This window comes from Cyprinus carpio, chromosome B6 (assembly GCF_018340385.1).
Source record: "Cyprinus carpio isolate SPL01 chromosome B6, ASM1834038v1, whole genome shotgun sequence".
Lineage (NCBI taxonomy): Eukaryota > Metazoa > Chordata > Actinopteri > Cypriniformes > Cyprinidae > Cyprinus > Cyprinus carpio.
Window position 1 is genome coordinate 29,723,675 of NC_056602.1, and position 14,700 is coordinate 29,738,374.

General features: G+C 31.9%; 2 protein-coding genes across 4 annotated transcripts in view; one reads left to right on the top strand and one right to left on the bottom strand.

Annotated features, from left to right (window-relative positions):
• The window catches only part of LOC109055045 (rho GTPase-activating protein 15-like), a 37,142-nt gene extending 35,542 nt beyond the window's left edge, over positions 1-1,600 (top strand). For both annotated transcript variants that reach the window (XM_042726703.1, XM_042726702.1), the window contains one exon: positions 1,251-1,600. In XM_042726703.1, coding sequence (XP_042582637.1) covers positions 1,251-1,443 — 193 coding nt within the window. In that variant the 3' untranslated portion in view covers positions 1,444-1,600. The remainder of the gene's footprint in view (positions 1-1,250) is intronic.
• A 6,077-nt stretch (positions 1,601-7,677) lies between these two features.
• Positions 7,678-14,700, bottom strand: part of LOC109055042 (zinc finger E-box-binding homeobox 1-like) — a 35,568-nt gene continuing 28,545 nt past the window's right edge. For both annotated transcript variants that reach the window (XM_042726705.1, XM_042726706.1), the window contains exons 4-6: positions 12,733-13,769; positions 9,520-9,703; positions 7,678-8,288 (exon numbers count right to left, since the gene is read on the bottom strand). In XM_042726705.1, coding sequence (XP_042582639.1) covers positions 7,924-8,288; positions 9,520-9,703; positions 12,733-13,769 — 1,586 coding nt within the window. In that variant the 3' untranslated portion in view covers positions 7,678-7,923. The remainder of the gene's footprint in view (positions 8,289-9,519; positions 9,704-12,732; positions 13,770-14,700) is intronic.

The window sequence follows — 14,700 nt, forward strand, 5'->3', positions numbered from 1 at the left end:
AACATTTATACACGTCTAGACACTATCAGCTGGATAGTTCATTAACTATACAATGGCTGATTAATTGACAATTAAAACCCTCATTTGGAAGTTTAACAAACCAACTCCATCATCAAAAAATAAATAAATAAATTCATTAATTAATTAAAAATGAATTAAAAATAAAAAATTAATAATATTTTTTTTTAGATGAAGAAACGTGCACTTTTTATTTTATTTTCTTTGTGCAGTCAAATTTTTATTTTTATTTTTTTTTTGCTGTGCAGATTTCTTTATTTAAAATAAGTTTCGTTTCTGAATCTATGCACCCTCTAAACATGTTTCATATATAAATTGGAGCAGAAGTTTTTCACGTTATTAGACCGCTACCCAGAACTTCCTGACAGGGTTCTCTTAAAGTTATGAACAAATGTTCTTCTGCTAATGTTAAAGAACATTCATTCAAAGTTACACTCTTAAAAATAAAGGTGCTTCACAGTGATGCCACAGAAGAACTTTCTTGTCTAAATGATTCCATAAAGAACCTTTAACATCTGAAGAACATTTCTGCTTCACAAAAGCTTCTTTGTGGCGAAAGAAGGTTCTTCAGATTATGAAAAGGTGAGAAAGAGATGCTTCTTTGTGGAACCATGGCATCACTTCTCTGGCATTGCTGTGAAGAAGCTATTAAGCACCTTTATTTTTAAGAGTGCACCCAGTCTTTAATTTACTAATATTCACACAAAAGCAGTATTTATACATTGCTCATGGAATGATTTATTTCTGAAACGTTTAAAAAACGTTATTTTTTTAAATGTTACTTGTTTCAGAATGTTCATTCAAATGTAACATTCCATGTTTGCAAAAAGCAACATTTAAAAAAAACTGTGATATTTTGAATGTTCCGAGAAAATTTTAAAAATCATGTTTTAAATTTTAAGTTTTATGTGTTTGATATTTGATCGTTGGTTTCCTCGTAGATTCTGAAACAAGATAGAGTAGAAAAGTACTCTTCGTGACTAGTGACTCATTTTTACTGAGGAGAAACACCTAAGCCAAAGTTGAACTAAACGAAGCTCGAGAACATGAAGAGCATGAAGATCTTCTCTAGTGTGGTTTTGTTTTTTTTGGTTTGGTGTATCTGGAGGGAGTATCTTAGATTATCTTTTACTTTCCTTTTTTAACGTGGAAGTTTTGAGCGGCTGCTGGATCAGCGGTTTGGTGGAAATGCTGTTTTTAGATGACATTAACCCTTCGCTGTGTCTGTTCAGGGTGATGGAGTGCTCCGATAGCAACCGCATGACCACGCAGAACATCGGCATCGTGTTCGGCCCCACGCTGATGCGTCCCGAGAACGAGAGCGGAAACATGGCCATTAACATGGTGTATCAGAACCAGGCCGTGGAGCTGCTGCTGAGCGAATACCAGCAGATCTTCGGAGCCGAGCAGACGGCATCTTACTAAAACAATCCCAGACTGCACTGGGACACGAGGACGAGTCTGGAGACGGAGGGACTCAGATCTGCTTCATGACTCCACAAACTCACCGGAGACATGAGAGGCGTTTATGAGAACACCACCGGCTCACATTTCAGCTCAGATGTCAGAAATAATAATAGTATTTAAAAAAAATAATATTTTGCATAAAGAAAATAAATTTTTAGGATCATTAAGATAACATAATAATATTATTTTATTTTTAATTAAACACATTTTCAACATAAATTACATTTTGACCGTTTTTAAGTTCTAAAAATATTTCTATGATATTTTGCATGAAGAAAATTAATTCTTAGGATTATTATGATGACAGCGTGATATTATGTTAAAGTATTTTAATTTAAAGATATTATTTTAATTAGAATTAAAACATGTTCAAAGCATCCAGGCGTTTTACTTTATTATTTTTATTTTTTTAAGTTCTAAAAGATAGAAATTATATTTTGCATGAAGAAAAATTATTTTTGGGAGCGTTAAGATAACCGTATAATATTATTTTAATCATAATTAAACTCATTTTTCATTTCATTCTTGAACCATCCAGACATTTAAATTTTTAATACCTTTTTCTTCAACAGGAATAATTCACAAAAGTTCTAAAAAATAGAATACCTTTTTCTTCAACATTTAAATTGTAGGATCATAAGGTAATTTGATTATAAAAAATTAAGTTTTAGGATCAGTAAGACAATTTTGATATATAGTCTCAAAGCATCTAGACATTTTACATTTTTAATTTTTTGAAAGATATATATATTTAGGTTTTTAAGTTAACATTATGATTGAGATTATTTTAATCACAATTAAGCACATCTTGACCATAAAATCTCAAAGCATCGATACTTTCTTTACAGTAAAAATTCCCTTAAGTTCTAAGGTTTTATGATATTGTACAACAGAGATAACAGTCAAATTATAAAACAGTAATAATAATTAATTATAATTTAATTAATAATAATCTTTATGCAAAAATATAACTTCTTTCTTTTGATGTTTTCCAGTGACCTGAAAATCATGATGGGTTATTTTACTCAAACTTATTTGTGTGTGTGTGTGAGTGTGTGTGTGTGTGTGTGTGTGTGTGTGTGTGTGTGTGTGTGTGTGTGTGTGTGTGTGATTGTGTGTGTGTGTGTGTGATTCGTCTTTCAACTCTTCAGATTTCATCCCTAGTGCCTTTTAACTCTTTATCTAAATGATTCCCCGCTCAGAGCTCCTGCAGATTTAATGCACAAGAACACAAAGAACAAAACGTCGTCAAATAAAGCCGTACGTGTCACTCAATAATCAGAAAGATCAGCGCAGGTCAAACATTTAGTCGCCTTTTAATTGAGAAATAAAACTGGATGCATTCTCTCCAAAATGCGATCCAAAATCCCTTTCCATTGTTCCGATGCGTGTGTGTGTGTGTGTGTGTGTGTGTGTGTGTGTGCGAGTGTTTTAGCATGTGAGTGTGTATGTGTGTGCGCGTGTGAGGGTGTGTGCATGTGAGTGTGTGTGTGCGCGTGTGTGAGGGTGTGTGCATGTGAGTGAGTGTGTGTTTTTTGATGTTGTTGTGTGTGAGCACTCGTGCGAGAGTGTGTGGTGTAGTGCGCGTGTGTGAGTGTGTGTCTGTGTGTGCATGTGAGTGTGTGTGTGTGTGTGTGCATGTGAGTGTGTGTGTGTGTGTGTGTGTCTGTGTGTGCATGTGTCTGTGTGTGCATGTGAGTGTGTGTTGTGTGTGTGTGTGTGTGCATGTGAGTGTGTGTGAGTTTTTTCTTTGTGTGGTGTGTCTGTGTGAGTGTGAATGTGTGTGTGTATGTATGTGTGAGTGTGTCTGTGTGTGTGTGTGCGTGGGCGTGCGTGTGTGTGTGTATGCATGTGTGTGTGTGTGTGCCAGTCTCAGTGCGGGTGGAGCTCTGCTGCAATTTCTCCAAAACTCTGCTTTTAATAACAGAACAAAAGAGGAACTAAAAATGCATATGTTTAAAAAATGTGCATCCCCTCCCGCCCCACGCCGTGGTTTGGTAATTTTATATGGACTGTGGCTTTGGCTCTCGACTAAAAAAGCCGGGCAGAGGAACAAGAACCGGGAACGCGTACACAGATTTTAATGTTTGATTTTATATATTTATTCATTTTTATTTTCTTATTATTTCAATTCCACGAGGGGCCACAAAGAAGGTTTCCAGGGGAGAAGCAGAACAGAAAGGACTGATGTTATATTATTCTTCATCATTTCTGAAGGCACGCATTATTATGAGCCTTCACGGCCTGTTTACTGACTCAAAATAAGGCGCCTAAATGATCATTTTGTCATTTACTCACCTTCATGTCACTCCAAACCTTCTGTCAAACATTTCCATGCAGTTATTTTCCACAAAACGATAGCAAATGTGACTCCTAAAAGGAAGAAGAAACAGAATTTATGCATCTGAAATGATCTCTTTGCTGCAGATTTCATGTATCTGAGCTGTCTGTTGTTGTATATAAAGCTGAAGTGTGAATATCGGGCTAAACTTCTGGTTTTGTGTTCTTTCAGAAGAAATGGAGAGAAAATGAAAGTTCACTTTTCATTTGTATGTGAACGAGTCTTTTAGAGAGAAACAGGCTTTCGTGATTCATTCGGGTTCATCGTCTGACTCTCCTCATGTTCTCTGTGTTTCTGAACACTCTCCTACACTCATGAAATATTATATTTTAATATGAGAGCTCTCAGTTTTGTGTGAATGTTTCCTTTTCATAATCTGTCTATTATGATGAAGACGACTAGTCATAAAACATCAGTTCATCAGACCACATCCATAGTCAGAGTGACTCGCATTTTCTCCCTTTAAATTCTGTATTTCAGAATTAATGACAATAAAAACAGAAAAACTGTTCGGAAAGAGCTTCTGCTTTTGATTGATTCTGAAGTGACAGTTATATAGAAATGTGTGGATCTCATAAAAAAAAATAAAAAAATAAAAAAAATATATATATGTGTGTGTGTGTGTGTGTGTGTGGGTGTGTGTGTGTGTGTTTGTGTGTATTTTTTATTTTATTTATTTTTATTATATTTATCTTTTTTTTTGCATAAAGATTTTTTTAGGATCATTAAGATAACATTGATATTATTTAATGACAAAAGCATCCAGACATTTTGTGTTTTATTGGTTGATTGATTGATTGACGATAATAATTCTCTTAGGTTCAAAAAAATTTTTTTTTGCAAAAATCAAATGAATTTTTAGGATAATTAGGAAAACAGTATGATATTATTTTAACTACATTTCAACACATTTTTGCTTTAAATTCTCAAAGCACCCAGACATTTTATGTTTTTTATTTTTTTATTTTTATTTTATTTTTTTGACAGTAATAGTTCTCTTAGGTTTTAAAAAACAGAAATTATATTTTGCATAAAGAAAATTAATTTTAATATGAAGACAACATGGTATTATTTTAATAACAATTAAATAAAGCATCCGAACATTCCACATATTAAAATTCCTCTTTGTTCAGCAGGAATAATTATCTTAGTAAAAAAAAAAAAGAAAAATAAGTATATATATATATATATATATATATATACTATATATATATATATATATGATATATATATATATATATATATATATTGCATGCAGAAAATTATTTTTTAAGATCATGAAGATAACATTATATTATTATTTTAATGACAATCAAACAGTTTTGCAACAAATTCTCAAAGCATCCAGACGTGTTTTTATTTATTTATATATTTTTTGTCAGTAATAATAATGATAATTTAGCATGAAACAATATACATTTTTAGGCTCATTAAGATACTATTATGATATTACTGTTATAGATTTAAAAATATATTTATTTATTGACACAAATAATTATTTTAGGTTCTAAAAAATAGAAAAAAAAATATTCTGCATAAAGAAAATTAATTTTTGGGATCATCGAGAAAACATTATGATAGTGATTACTTTATTTTAAACTGACGGGCATCAGGATCGGTTCATAAGACGGTTCACACACATTATTAACAAGCAACTAAATTATAAACGAATCATCCCTTGTTCCATATACGAGTTATTGTTATTAAACCAAGTTTACTGGGCGATGTTTCATTTCTTCAGTGGTGTTTGTGTTGTTTCATGCTGTAGGAACATCATGCCTTGTACTCAGAGATGCAGATGAGCAACATCTCTGAACCCAGAGCTCATTATATATATTTAAAAATGTGAAACAACATCCGCTTGCAGCCTCTCTGACGTGAACCGCACTGTTTAGGTGGAGGCCTGAAATCAGTGCAGATTTGAGTCAACAGTGTAAATGTGTTTCCCCGCCTCACCACGGTAAAGTCTCACAACTTATATAGTCACAAATTTGTTTCAGGTCATTTGAGTTTAAAGTAGTTGAGTTCAAGGAAACTGATGGCGCTCCTGCTGTTAGATTTATGATCTTTGGGACGAAGCCTCATAATAACCGTGAAACGGCATTTTAGAGTCATTACAAATATTGTGTTTGTCTTAGAGCAGAATGATTAAAGTGAGAGATTCAACACTCTAAAATAATGCTTTTTGGCGCATGAAAAGCACAATAAAAACTCCAGGGTCTGTATTTTCCAAAATATGTACAACTTTATTACAAAGATTATGTATTAACATTTTAACAAAGCTTAAAAATTTGTATAAAAATAACACTGGTGAAAATAGTGCACAGTTTGGTGCGACGTTCACGTTTACAGAGAGTTAATAGTAGAAAAGTCAAGCACTAAATGAGTGAAAGCAGATTTAAAGCACCGTTTGCGTTCTGTTAATTAAACTCCTGCTTGTTTAAAGAGCAGACATTTGCATAATTGGCAGTATTATAAAGCTCGTATTCAGTGCAACACATGCTAGACTGGCTTCGTTTCTCGAAAGGACACTTTATGAATGGATTGTATTGCATCATGAACATGAGTTTGTGCAAATATTAATAGCTATTATGTTGAAATGTTTAATATTTCACTACATATGGTTGTCTCGTGTTAATAACTGCTCCTGAGCTCTTAAAATGCATCAAATTCATGAAAACCTCTAGGTCATATTTCACTTAAAAAAAAAAAAAACATTTATTATAATAATTAATAATAATAATAATAAAAAATATAATATATAATTGTAATTTATTTGTCTTTATTTATCTTTCCTTACAGTAATGACAATTTAATGCCAGTGCGAAAAATCTCAGTGGTTCTAAAAACAGCATATTTTCTTTATGCAAAATATAATTTATTTATTTATTTATTATTATTATTATTATTATTATTATTATTATTATTCTGGTGTGAAATATGACATTCACATATACTTGGTATAATGTAAATTATATTCTGTATAAAAAAACAAAGCTTTCTTTCGAGATATATATATTTATATTATAATATATATATTATTTTGGTGTGAAATATGACATTCTTGGTAGAAAGTATTTTATAAAGAAAATAAAGCCTTCTTTCAGAACCTTTTCAGATTACTGCATTATGACATTTACATTTTTATTTAATTTTTTTACATATTTTTTACTTGTTTTTTTTTATATCAACATAAATTAAAGGTGGTCCAAATTTCATGATGTATATATATATATGCATTACAATAATATGCTTTTTATTTTGTTCATTTATTAATTTTTTTCTTATGTAATGCCAGTGCAAAAAAAAAAAATCCTAATGGTCCTAAAAGAGGCATAATTTTCTTTATGCAAAATATCATTTTATTTGTAATTTCTATTATTATTTTGATGTGAAATATGACTTTGGCAGGCTTTCTGAGATTATTCATTGGCATTTATTTGTTTATTTAGTACGTTTTGTTTTCTATTTATCTAGTTTTATGTATTAATTTGTTAACGTTTCTGACTCGTTTGTGCCTCACAGTGATTTTCATGTATATGTGTCCCTGCAGCACAGAAGCAGTCATCAGTAGCACAGGTATATTTGTAGCAATAGACAACAATACATTGTATGGGTCACAATTATACATTTCTCTTTTATGAAAAAAATCATTAGGATATTAAGTAAAGATCATGTTCCATGAAGATATTTTGTAAATTTCCTATCATAAATATATCAAAACTTAATTTTTGATTAGTAATATGCATTGCTAAGAACTTCATTTGAACAACTTTAAAGATGATTTTCTCAATATTTAGATTTTTTGCTTTCCCCTCAGATTCCAGATTTTCAAATAGTTGTATCTCAGACAAATATTGTCCGCCTAACAAACCACACATCAATGGAGAGATTATTTATTCAGCTTTCAGATGATGCATAAATCTCAATTTAAATAAATGGACGCTTTTGACTGGTTTTGTGCTCCAGGGACACAGACTTGTCTTTGGCCTAAAAGCGCTGGGATGTGTTTGTTCACAGTCTGAACACTAAAGAGGGCGCGTCAGTGGTGAATATGTGCTTCACATCTTTGGTAAACACTGCAGTATGGTCTGGTCTCACTCTCCATCAGGACTCTGCTGTTTCTGGCTTCCGTCTGTGGGTTTTCCATCTGTTTGCTCTGTCCTCACTCCTCCACGGTAAGCGTTCTCCTCTTCCTCCTCCTCCTCCTCGTCCTCCTCGTCTCTGCTGGAGTCGCTCAGGTAAGCGGCGGGTGGCTCGCTGATGTCCGGGTCGCTGTCGCGGCTGCAGAAGGCGTAGCGGTGGTTCATGTGCTGTGAGTACGAGCCCGAGTGCGAGAAGCGTTTGCCGCACTTGTCACACTGATACGGCTTCTCTCCGGAGTGCAGGCGGCTGTGTTCAATCAGATGATGCTTGTGTTTGAACGCCTTCTTACAGATCTGACACTCATGAGGTCTCTTCCCTGCAGCGAGCCAGAAGAAAGAGTAGTTACACTTCTGTCTGCTTTTCTCATGTATCTCTCTATACCTTTCTGTATATAGGATTTTTTAATATATTATTAATTATATATAATCATATATTAATTATATATATATATATATATATATATATATATATATATATATATATATATATATATATATATATAAAAAAAATATATATATATATATATATATATATATATATAAAATTAAAGTTCAAGATGTATGTGTATTATCTAAATAAAATTTACTAAATTACTATAGATACTAAAATGTGTATTATAGTGTATAAAAATATAAATAAAAAATGTCTTTAAATTATACTTAAAATATAGATATCTATCTATCTATCATTTATTTGTATTTTTTATTTTAAGTATATAAAGTATATAACTTTTAACATCACTACACAAATACATTTCATAAAATATATCTGTTTGTATACATAATTTTATATATATATATATATATATATATATATTATATATATATATATATAATATATATATATATATATATAAATTCCTAATTTTATTTGTGTGTGTATATATATATATATATATATATTAATATTAATATTAATATTAATATATATATATAATATTAATAAATAAATATTAAATATAAAAAATATAATAACTGATAAAAAAGATGTTCTATACTTTTATATATAAACTATTCAATAATTTAATTATTTTATTTTAATTTATTTTATGTCTATACAGTATATAACACTTAAGAATACTATATTTTGTAAAATATATTTTCAAGTTTATATATATATATATATATATATATATATATATATTATATATATATATATATATATATATATATATATATATATGTATGTATGTATGTGTGTGTGATAATTTTTAATATTTAAAAAATTAATTTTAATTAAGTGAATTACTTTTATTTGTGTATGTATATATACAAACACACACACACACACACACAAACAAATATATGTAATATTTATAAATAATATTATAATAATAGTAATTAAACATTTATATTTAACAAATATATAACATTTATATATAACAAAGAATAATAAATATAATAAATGAAAATATAAATAAAAGGATGAATACAATAGTTCACGAACACACACACACACACACACACACACACACACGTATATTTGATGTAAACTGTTATAATTAAATGGACTCATGTTGAGTAAGTGTAGTAAAGGCTGTGCTGTACCTGTGTGCTCATATTTATGGCGCAGCAGAGAGCTGCTCTTCTGGAAGGTTTTATCGCAGATGTCACAGGCGTACAGTCCTTCCTCCGTCTTCTTCAGTCTCTTCCTCCCAGGAACGATCTCTCCATCCATCCCATCATCCATCAGACACAGATACTCCAGACCGCCACGATTCAGTGCTTCAGCCTGCCCAGAGAGAAGAAGGAAATATTAGTTATTATTAGCTATTTTATCAGTATTTCACACAAAAACACAAACATTAACTTAAAAATCAAGATCGTACATATTTTCTTTCTTTTTATAGGCCCATATCCAACCTGCCATTTCTTTCTAAGATTTTGGAGAAAGTAGTTGCCAGGCACCTTCAGGACCACCATAAACACAACAACATTTTTTTAAAGTTTCAGTCTGGCTTCCGTTCTGCCCACAGCACGGAAACAGCCTTAGTGAGAGTCACAAATGACCTGCTGATGACAGCTGATGCTGGTTCACCATCACCTTTCTGCAGCGCTCGACACCACTGATCACGGTATACTTCTCAACCGGCTACACCACTCTATTAATTCTTAATAACACTGTCTTTGACTGGTTTGAGTCATACCTCACAGACAGATCTGAATTTGTGGCCATGGGAAGCTCAAAGTCCCGATTACATGCCGTTGGTTGCGGGGTTCCACAGGGCTCAGTTCTCGGACCTATCTTATTCATTTTTTACATGCTCCCCCTCGGCAAAGTCATCAGTTGCTTGGGAATTTCTTTCCACTGTTACACTGATGATACACAATTATACATAAAAACTGATACTCAACTCATCATCATCATCATCATCGTCATCATTATCAACAAACTATACCCACAAACACTGCTTGTCTGGACCATTAAAACATCTTTTCACCACCTCAGGAATATAGCCAGACTCCGTCTCACACTCACCCTTCATGATGCTGAGAAATCATGTAGCTTAAAAAGATTTTCAATGTTTCAGTTTCTTACAGTGTTTACATTTTTTGTTAATTTTAGTTGGCAGCTGATTTTAACTTAATTTCTTAATTGTCTAATTGCTTTATTGTCATTTTGACTCTTTTGTAGTACTTTGAGATTTTCTTTATAATGTAAAGTGCTTTATAAATAAAATGTATTGTTATATGAATATGAGTGTGTTAGGGAATATGGGGTATATTTCAAAACACAGTTTAATATTTTCACCTTTCTTAATCTTTTTCTTTTGCAGTTCATTATTATATAAAGTATTATTACATGCAATTAATTAAATATTAAATATTGCACATTGCAAATTCAGTTAATAGCTAAATGCACTTATTTAGTTATTGCAGTTTCATTTATGTGGTCATAATTCTGCCAAATAGCATTTGCTATTTTAACCCAGCATTTTAATCACACAGTTGTATACTGCATATTTTCATTCACCAGATGTTTTTATCTAGAAATTTGACAGTGCATTTAAGAGAGACTCACATGTATTAGTGTATTTGATTTTTGTGAAGCAAATGCATGACTATGACTACCGTTTTCTAAATATTCTTGAGTATGACGGCAGTGTAACGGTGAGATGCTGAGATATGAGTGTGCAGGCTTGTGCACTCGCTGCCCTTTGACATCAAGTGCAGGGAATTTCCCTGAGCGTGGCGTGTTTGTTTACTGCTCAAGCAGAGGAAATCATTCACCTTCACATGGATGTCAGTGCAGCTGGTGCAATATGAGGTGCTCTTGCATTATATGCGTGTGTGTATATATAGTAAACCTTTCATATTCTGCTTTTATGACTAAGAGTGTAAAATCGATCTTTCTCATTCTAATATAATTTAATTTGCTTACTAAGTACTAGCATTTACAAAGAAGATTGAAGATTAACGCTGAATATTACATTAATAAACAAAATAGAAATTATTCAAATTATTCTATTTTGTAACTATTGGCCTTTGCTAATTTACTGAAAGGTTTTAAACAACTGGTGTTGAGATCATCAGCCATGAATACAAACTTTTTTATGGCTTTTAGTTACAATAACTTTTTTGAGTCAAAACGAAGTTAAATGTAACTTTTAGCAGATACACTAAACTATGTTATCCTCTGGATCTAATCTGCTTAATGCGACTATATATAAACCAATGGCTACTGGTACTGAGTATTGGAAAAAAAAAGGTAATAATGACAAAATGTTCCACCCCAACTTCCTGTTTCAACAGGAAATATATCTACACAGGACAGGAAACTGCTTGTCAAGGTGTTACATTGGTCTTTTTGTTGTTTATCACATTAATTGTATTTTTAGATTTTATTATACATATTTAGAATAAATCTTTAATATAATAAATATTTACAGTAGAATACATTTTTTTTTTATAATGAATATCATATTTTTATATATTATCAGACATGTAGAATACATTTTTTTTTTTGTATTTTGTATTTTTTATTTATTTTTTTTTTTTTTGTATTTATTTTGAATTTTTTTTTTGTAATAATGAAAACCATATTTTTATTTTTGTATTTTCATTCACATATTTATAATAAATTTTTGTTAAAATGAATATAATTTTCTATTTTTACATTTGTATTCATCATATTCAGAACACAATTTTGTTATAATGAATATCATAATTGCATTTTTATATTTTATTGCATATATTTAGAAAACGTTTTTATTATAATAAATATAATATTTGTATATTTTATTATACCTATTTAGAAAAAAAACTTTTGTTATAATGATTATCATTATATAATATTTATTTTATTTTTATTTTGTTATACATATTTTTTATATTTTTTTTTTATAATGAAAATTATTTTTATAATTTTTATGTTTTTATGAAATTTTTTTTTTTATAATAAATATATTATTTTTATTATAGATATTTAGAATACATTTTTGTTATAATGAATATCATCTTTTTATTTTCTCACATTTTACCATACACATTCAGAATAGTTTTTTGTTATAATACACACCATATTGTATTTTTATATAATATTACAAATATTTTGAATTACTTTGTAATTAATAAAATCTTTTTTTATATATTTTCTTTCACATATTTACCATACAATTATGTTCTAATGTATATCATGTTTTTATTTTTATATTTTATTACACATAACAAATTTTTGTTATAAAAAATAAAAAAAATTATTATACATATAATTCATATTTATTTTCCAGTAGCCTTTATTTCGAGTGTGTTTGCTCTTACCATGATCGAATGTCTTTCGTGTTGTATTCTTTTCAGCATCGACTCTGACTCCGCCTCCATCATATACGCCACAGGAGACAGGAAGCCCGGACTGGACGCAGGTGGTGTGAGAGGAAGTGATGTCAGACCGTTGTGTCCCAAACCGGGGGGGATCATGTGATTGAAGAGCGGGAAGCTGCCGAACACCGTGCTGCTGAACAGTGGCGATGCTGCATAGGCCCCGCCCACCTGCTGCTGGGAGGGTGGAGTCAGTCTCTTAAACACGCCCTCGTGATGTGTTGAGTTGCCGTTACACGCCGGATTCCGCAGCGCAACCGAATGCACTTTAGGAATAGACAAGTCTAAAGGTTCGTTCTGGATGTGGTTTGGTTGCCGTGGCGACGTGTTGATTGACAGGTCCAAGCCGGGAGGAGAGCCAAAGCGTGAGCCAATCGGATGCTGGCGTTCGGGTAAAGCAGGTGACGTGGGTTTTCTCGGACTTGCGCTTTCTTCACTCGGCCAGCGGTTATCCAGCTGCGCGGGTGTCGGTAAAGGCACGAGGATCTGCTGCGGCACAGAATGCCAAGACGCCCGCTGTGGCGACGACAGCTCTCTATAAGGCGGGTGATTGGTTGTGGGCGACGTTTGGGCATCGTACAGCCGAGAGAAGTTTTCAGTTTTCGCTTGTTTCTCATCTCTCACCTCCCTCCGCAGCATCTCCTGCAGCAGATGCTCAAATTTGCTGCGCGTCTGTAGCAGCGGCAGAAGCGTTGTGCCCTTAAACACACCCGTCCTCAGAGCCAGATCCTCCGCGGGGTCCCACGAACGGCTCAGGACGGGAACGGACGACTCGGGTGGGAACCGAGAGCCCTTTCTCCCGCTGACAGCAGGGGGCGACGTGGGCGAGGGGAAGAGGTACGTGGGATGGGCGTTATAATGAGCGATGTTACCTGTCGCGCCGCCGCCGCTTAGACACTTCTTACTGCTGAGGTGTGAGCTGTAAGAGCCCGAGTGACTGAAGCGCTTCTTACAGTTCGAGCATTCGTACGGCTTCTCACCTGCACAGGAGAAAGACAGAAATGTGACATAATTAGGGCTGCAAAACGAATAATTGCGATTAATCGCATACTTTTATCAGAAGTTTATGTTTACATACTATATGTCTGTGTACTGTGTATATTTATTAGGTATATATAAATAAACACACATATATGTATATATTTAAAAATATATATTTGTATTGCAAAACGATTAATCGCGATTAATCACATTCAACATAAAAGTTTATGTTTACATACATACTTTATGTGCGTGTATATTTATTAGGTATATATAAATACACACATGTATATATTAAAAAAATGTATTTGTTTTGAAAAAATGTTTGTTTTGGATTATTATTATTGTAGTTTAATAGAATTGTGGTATAAGTGGGGTTTGAAATAGATTGGTTTGGATTAATAGTATTCTTTTTTAATAGACACATTTTTATGTTTACATACTTTATGTTTGTGCACTTTGAATATTTATTAGGTATATATAAATACACACACACACACGTATATATGTTTATTTTTTTTAATTGTATTGCAAAAAGATTAATCGCATTCAAAATAAAAGTTTATGTTTACATACTATATGTGACCCTGAAGCACAAAACAGTCCATCATTAGGATATTAAGTAAAGATCAAAGTTCCATGAAGATATTTTGTTAAATTTCCTACTGTAAAATCTATCAAAACTTATTTTTCGATTAGTGATTCATTTGAACAATATGCATTTAGATTTTTTTGTCCCTAAGAAATAGTTGTATCTCATTTGAACAAACTTTAATGGAAAGTATTTATGCAAGTTTTTCAGACAACTGTTAGATTTTTTGCTCCCTCAGATTCCAGATTTCAAAATAGTTTGTATCTCAGACAAATGTATATCCTCCTAACAAACCATACATCACGTGGAGAGAAATTCTAACAGGCTTTAATTTCATT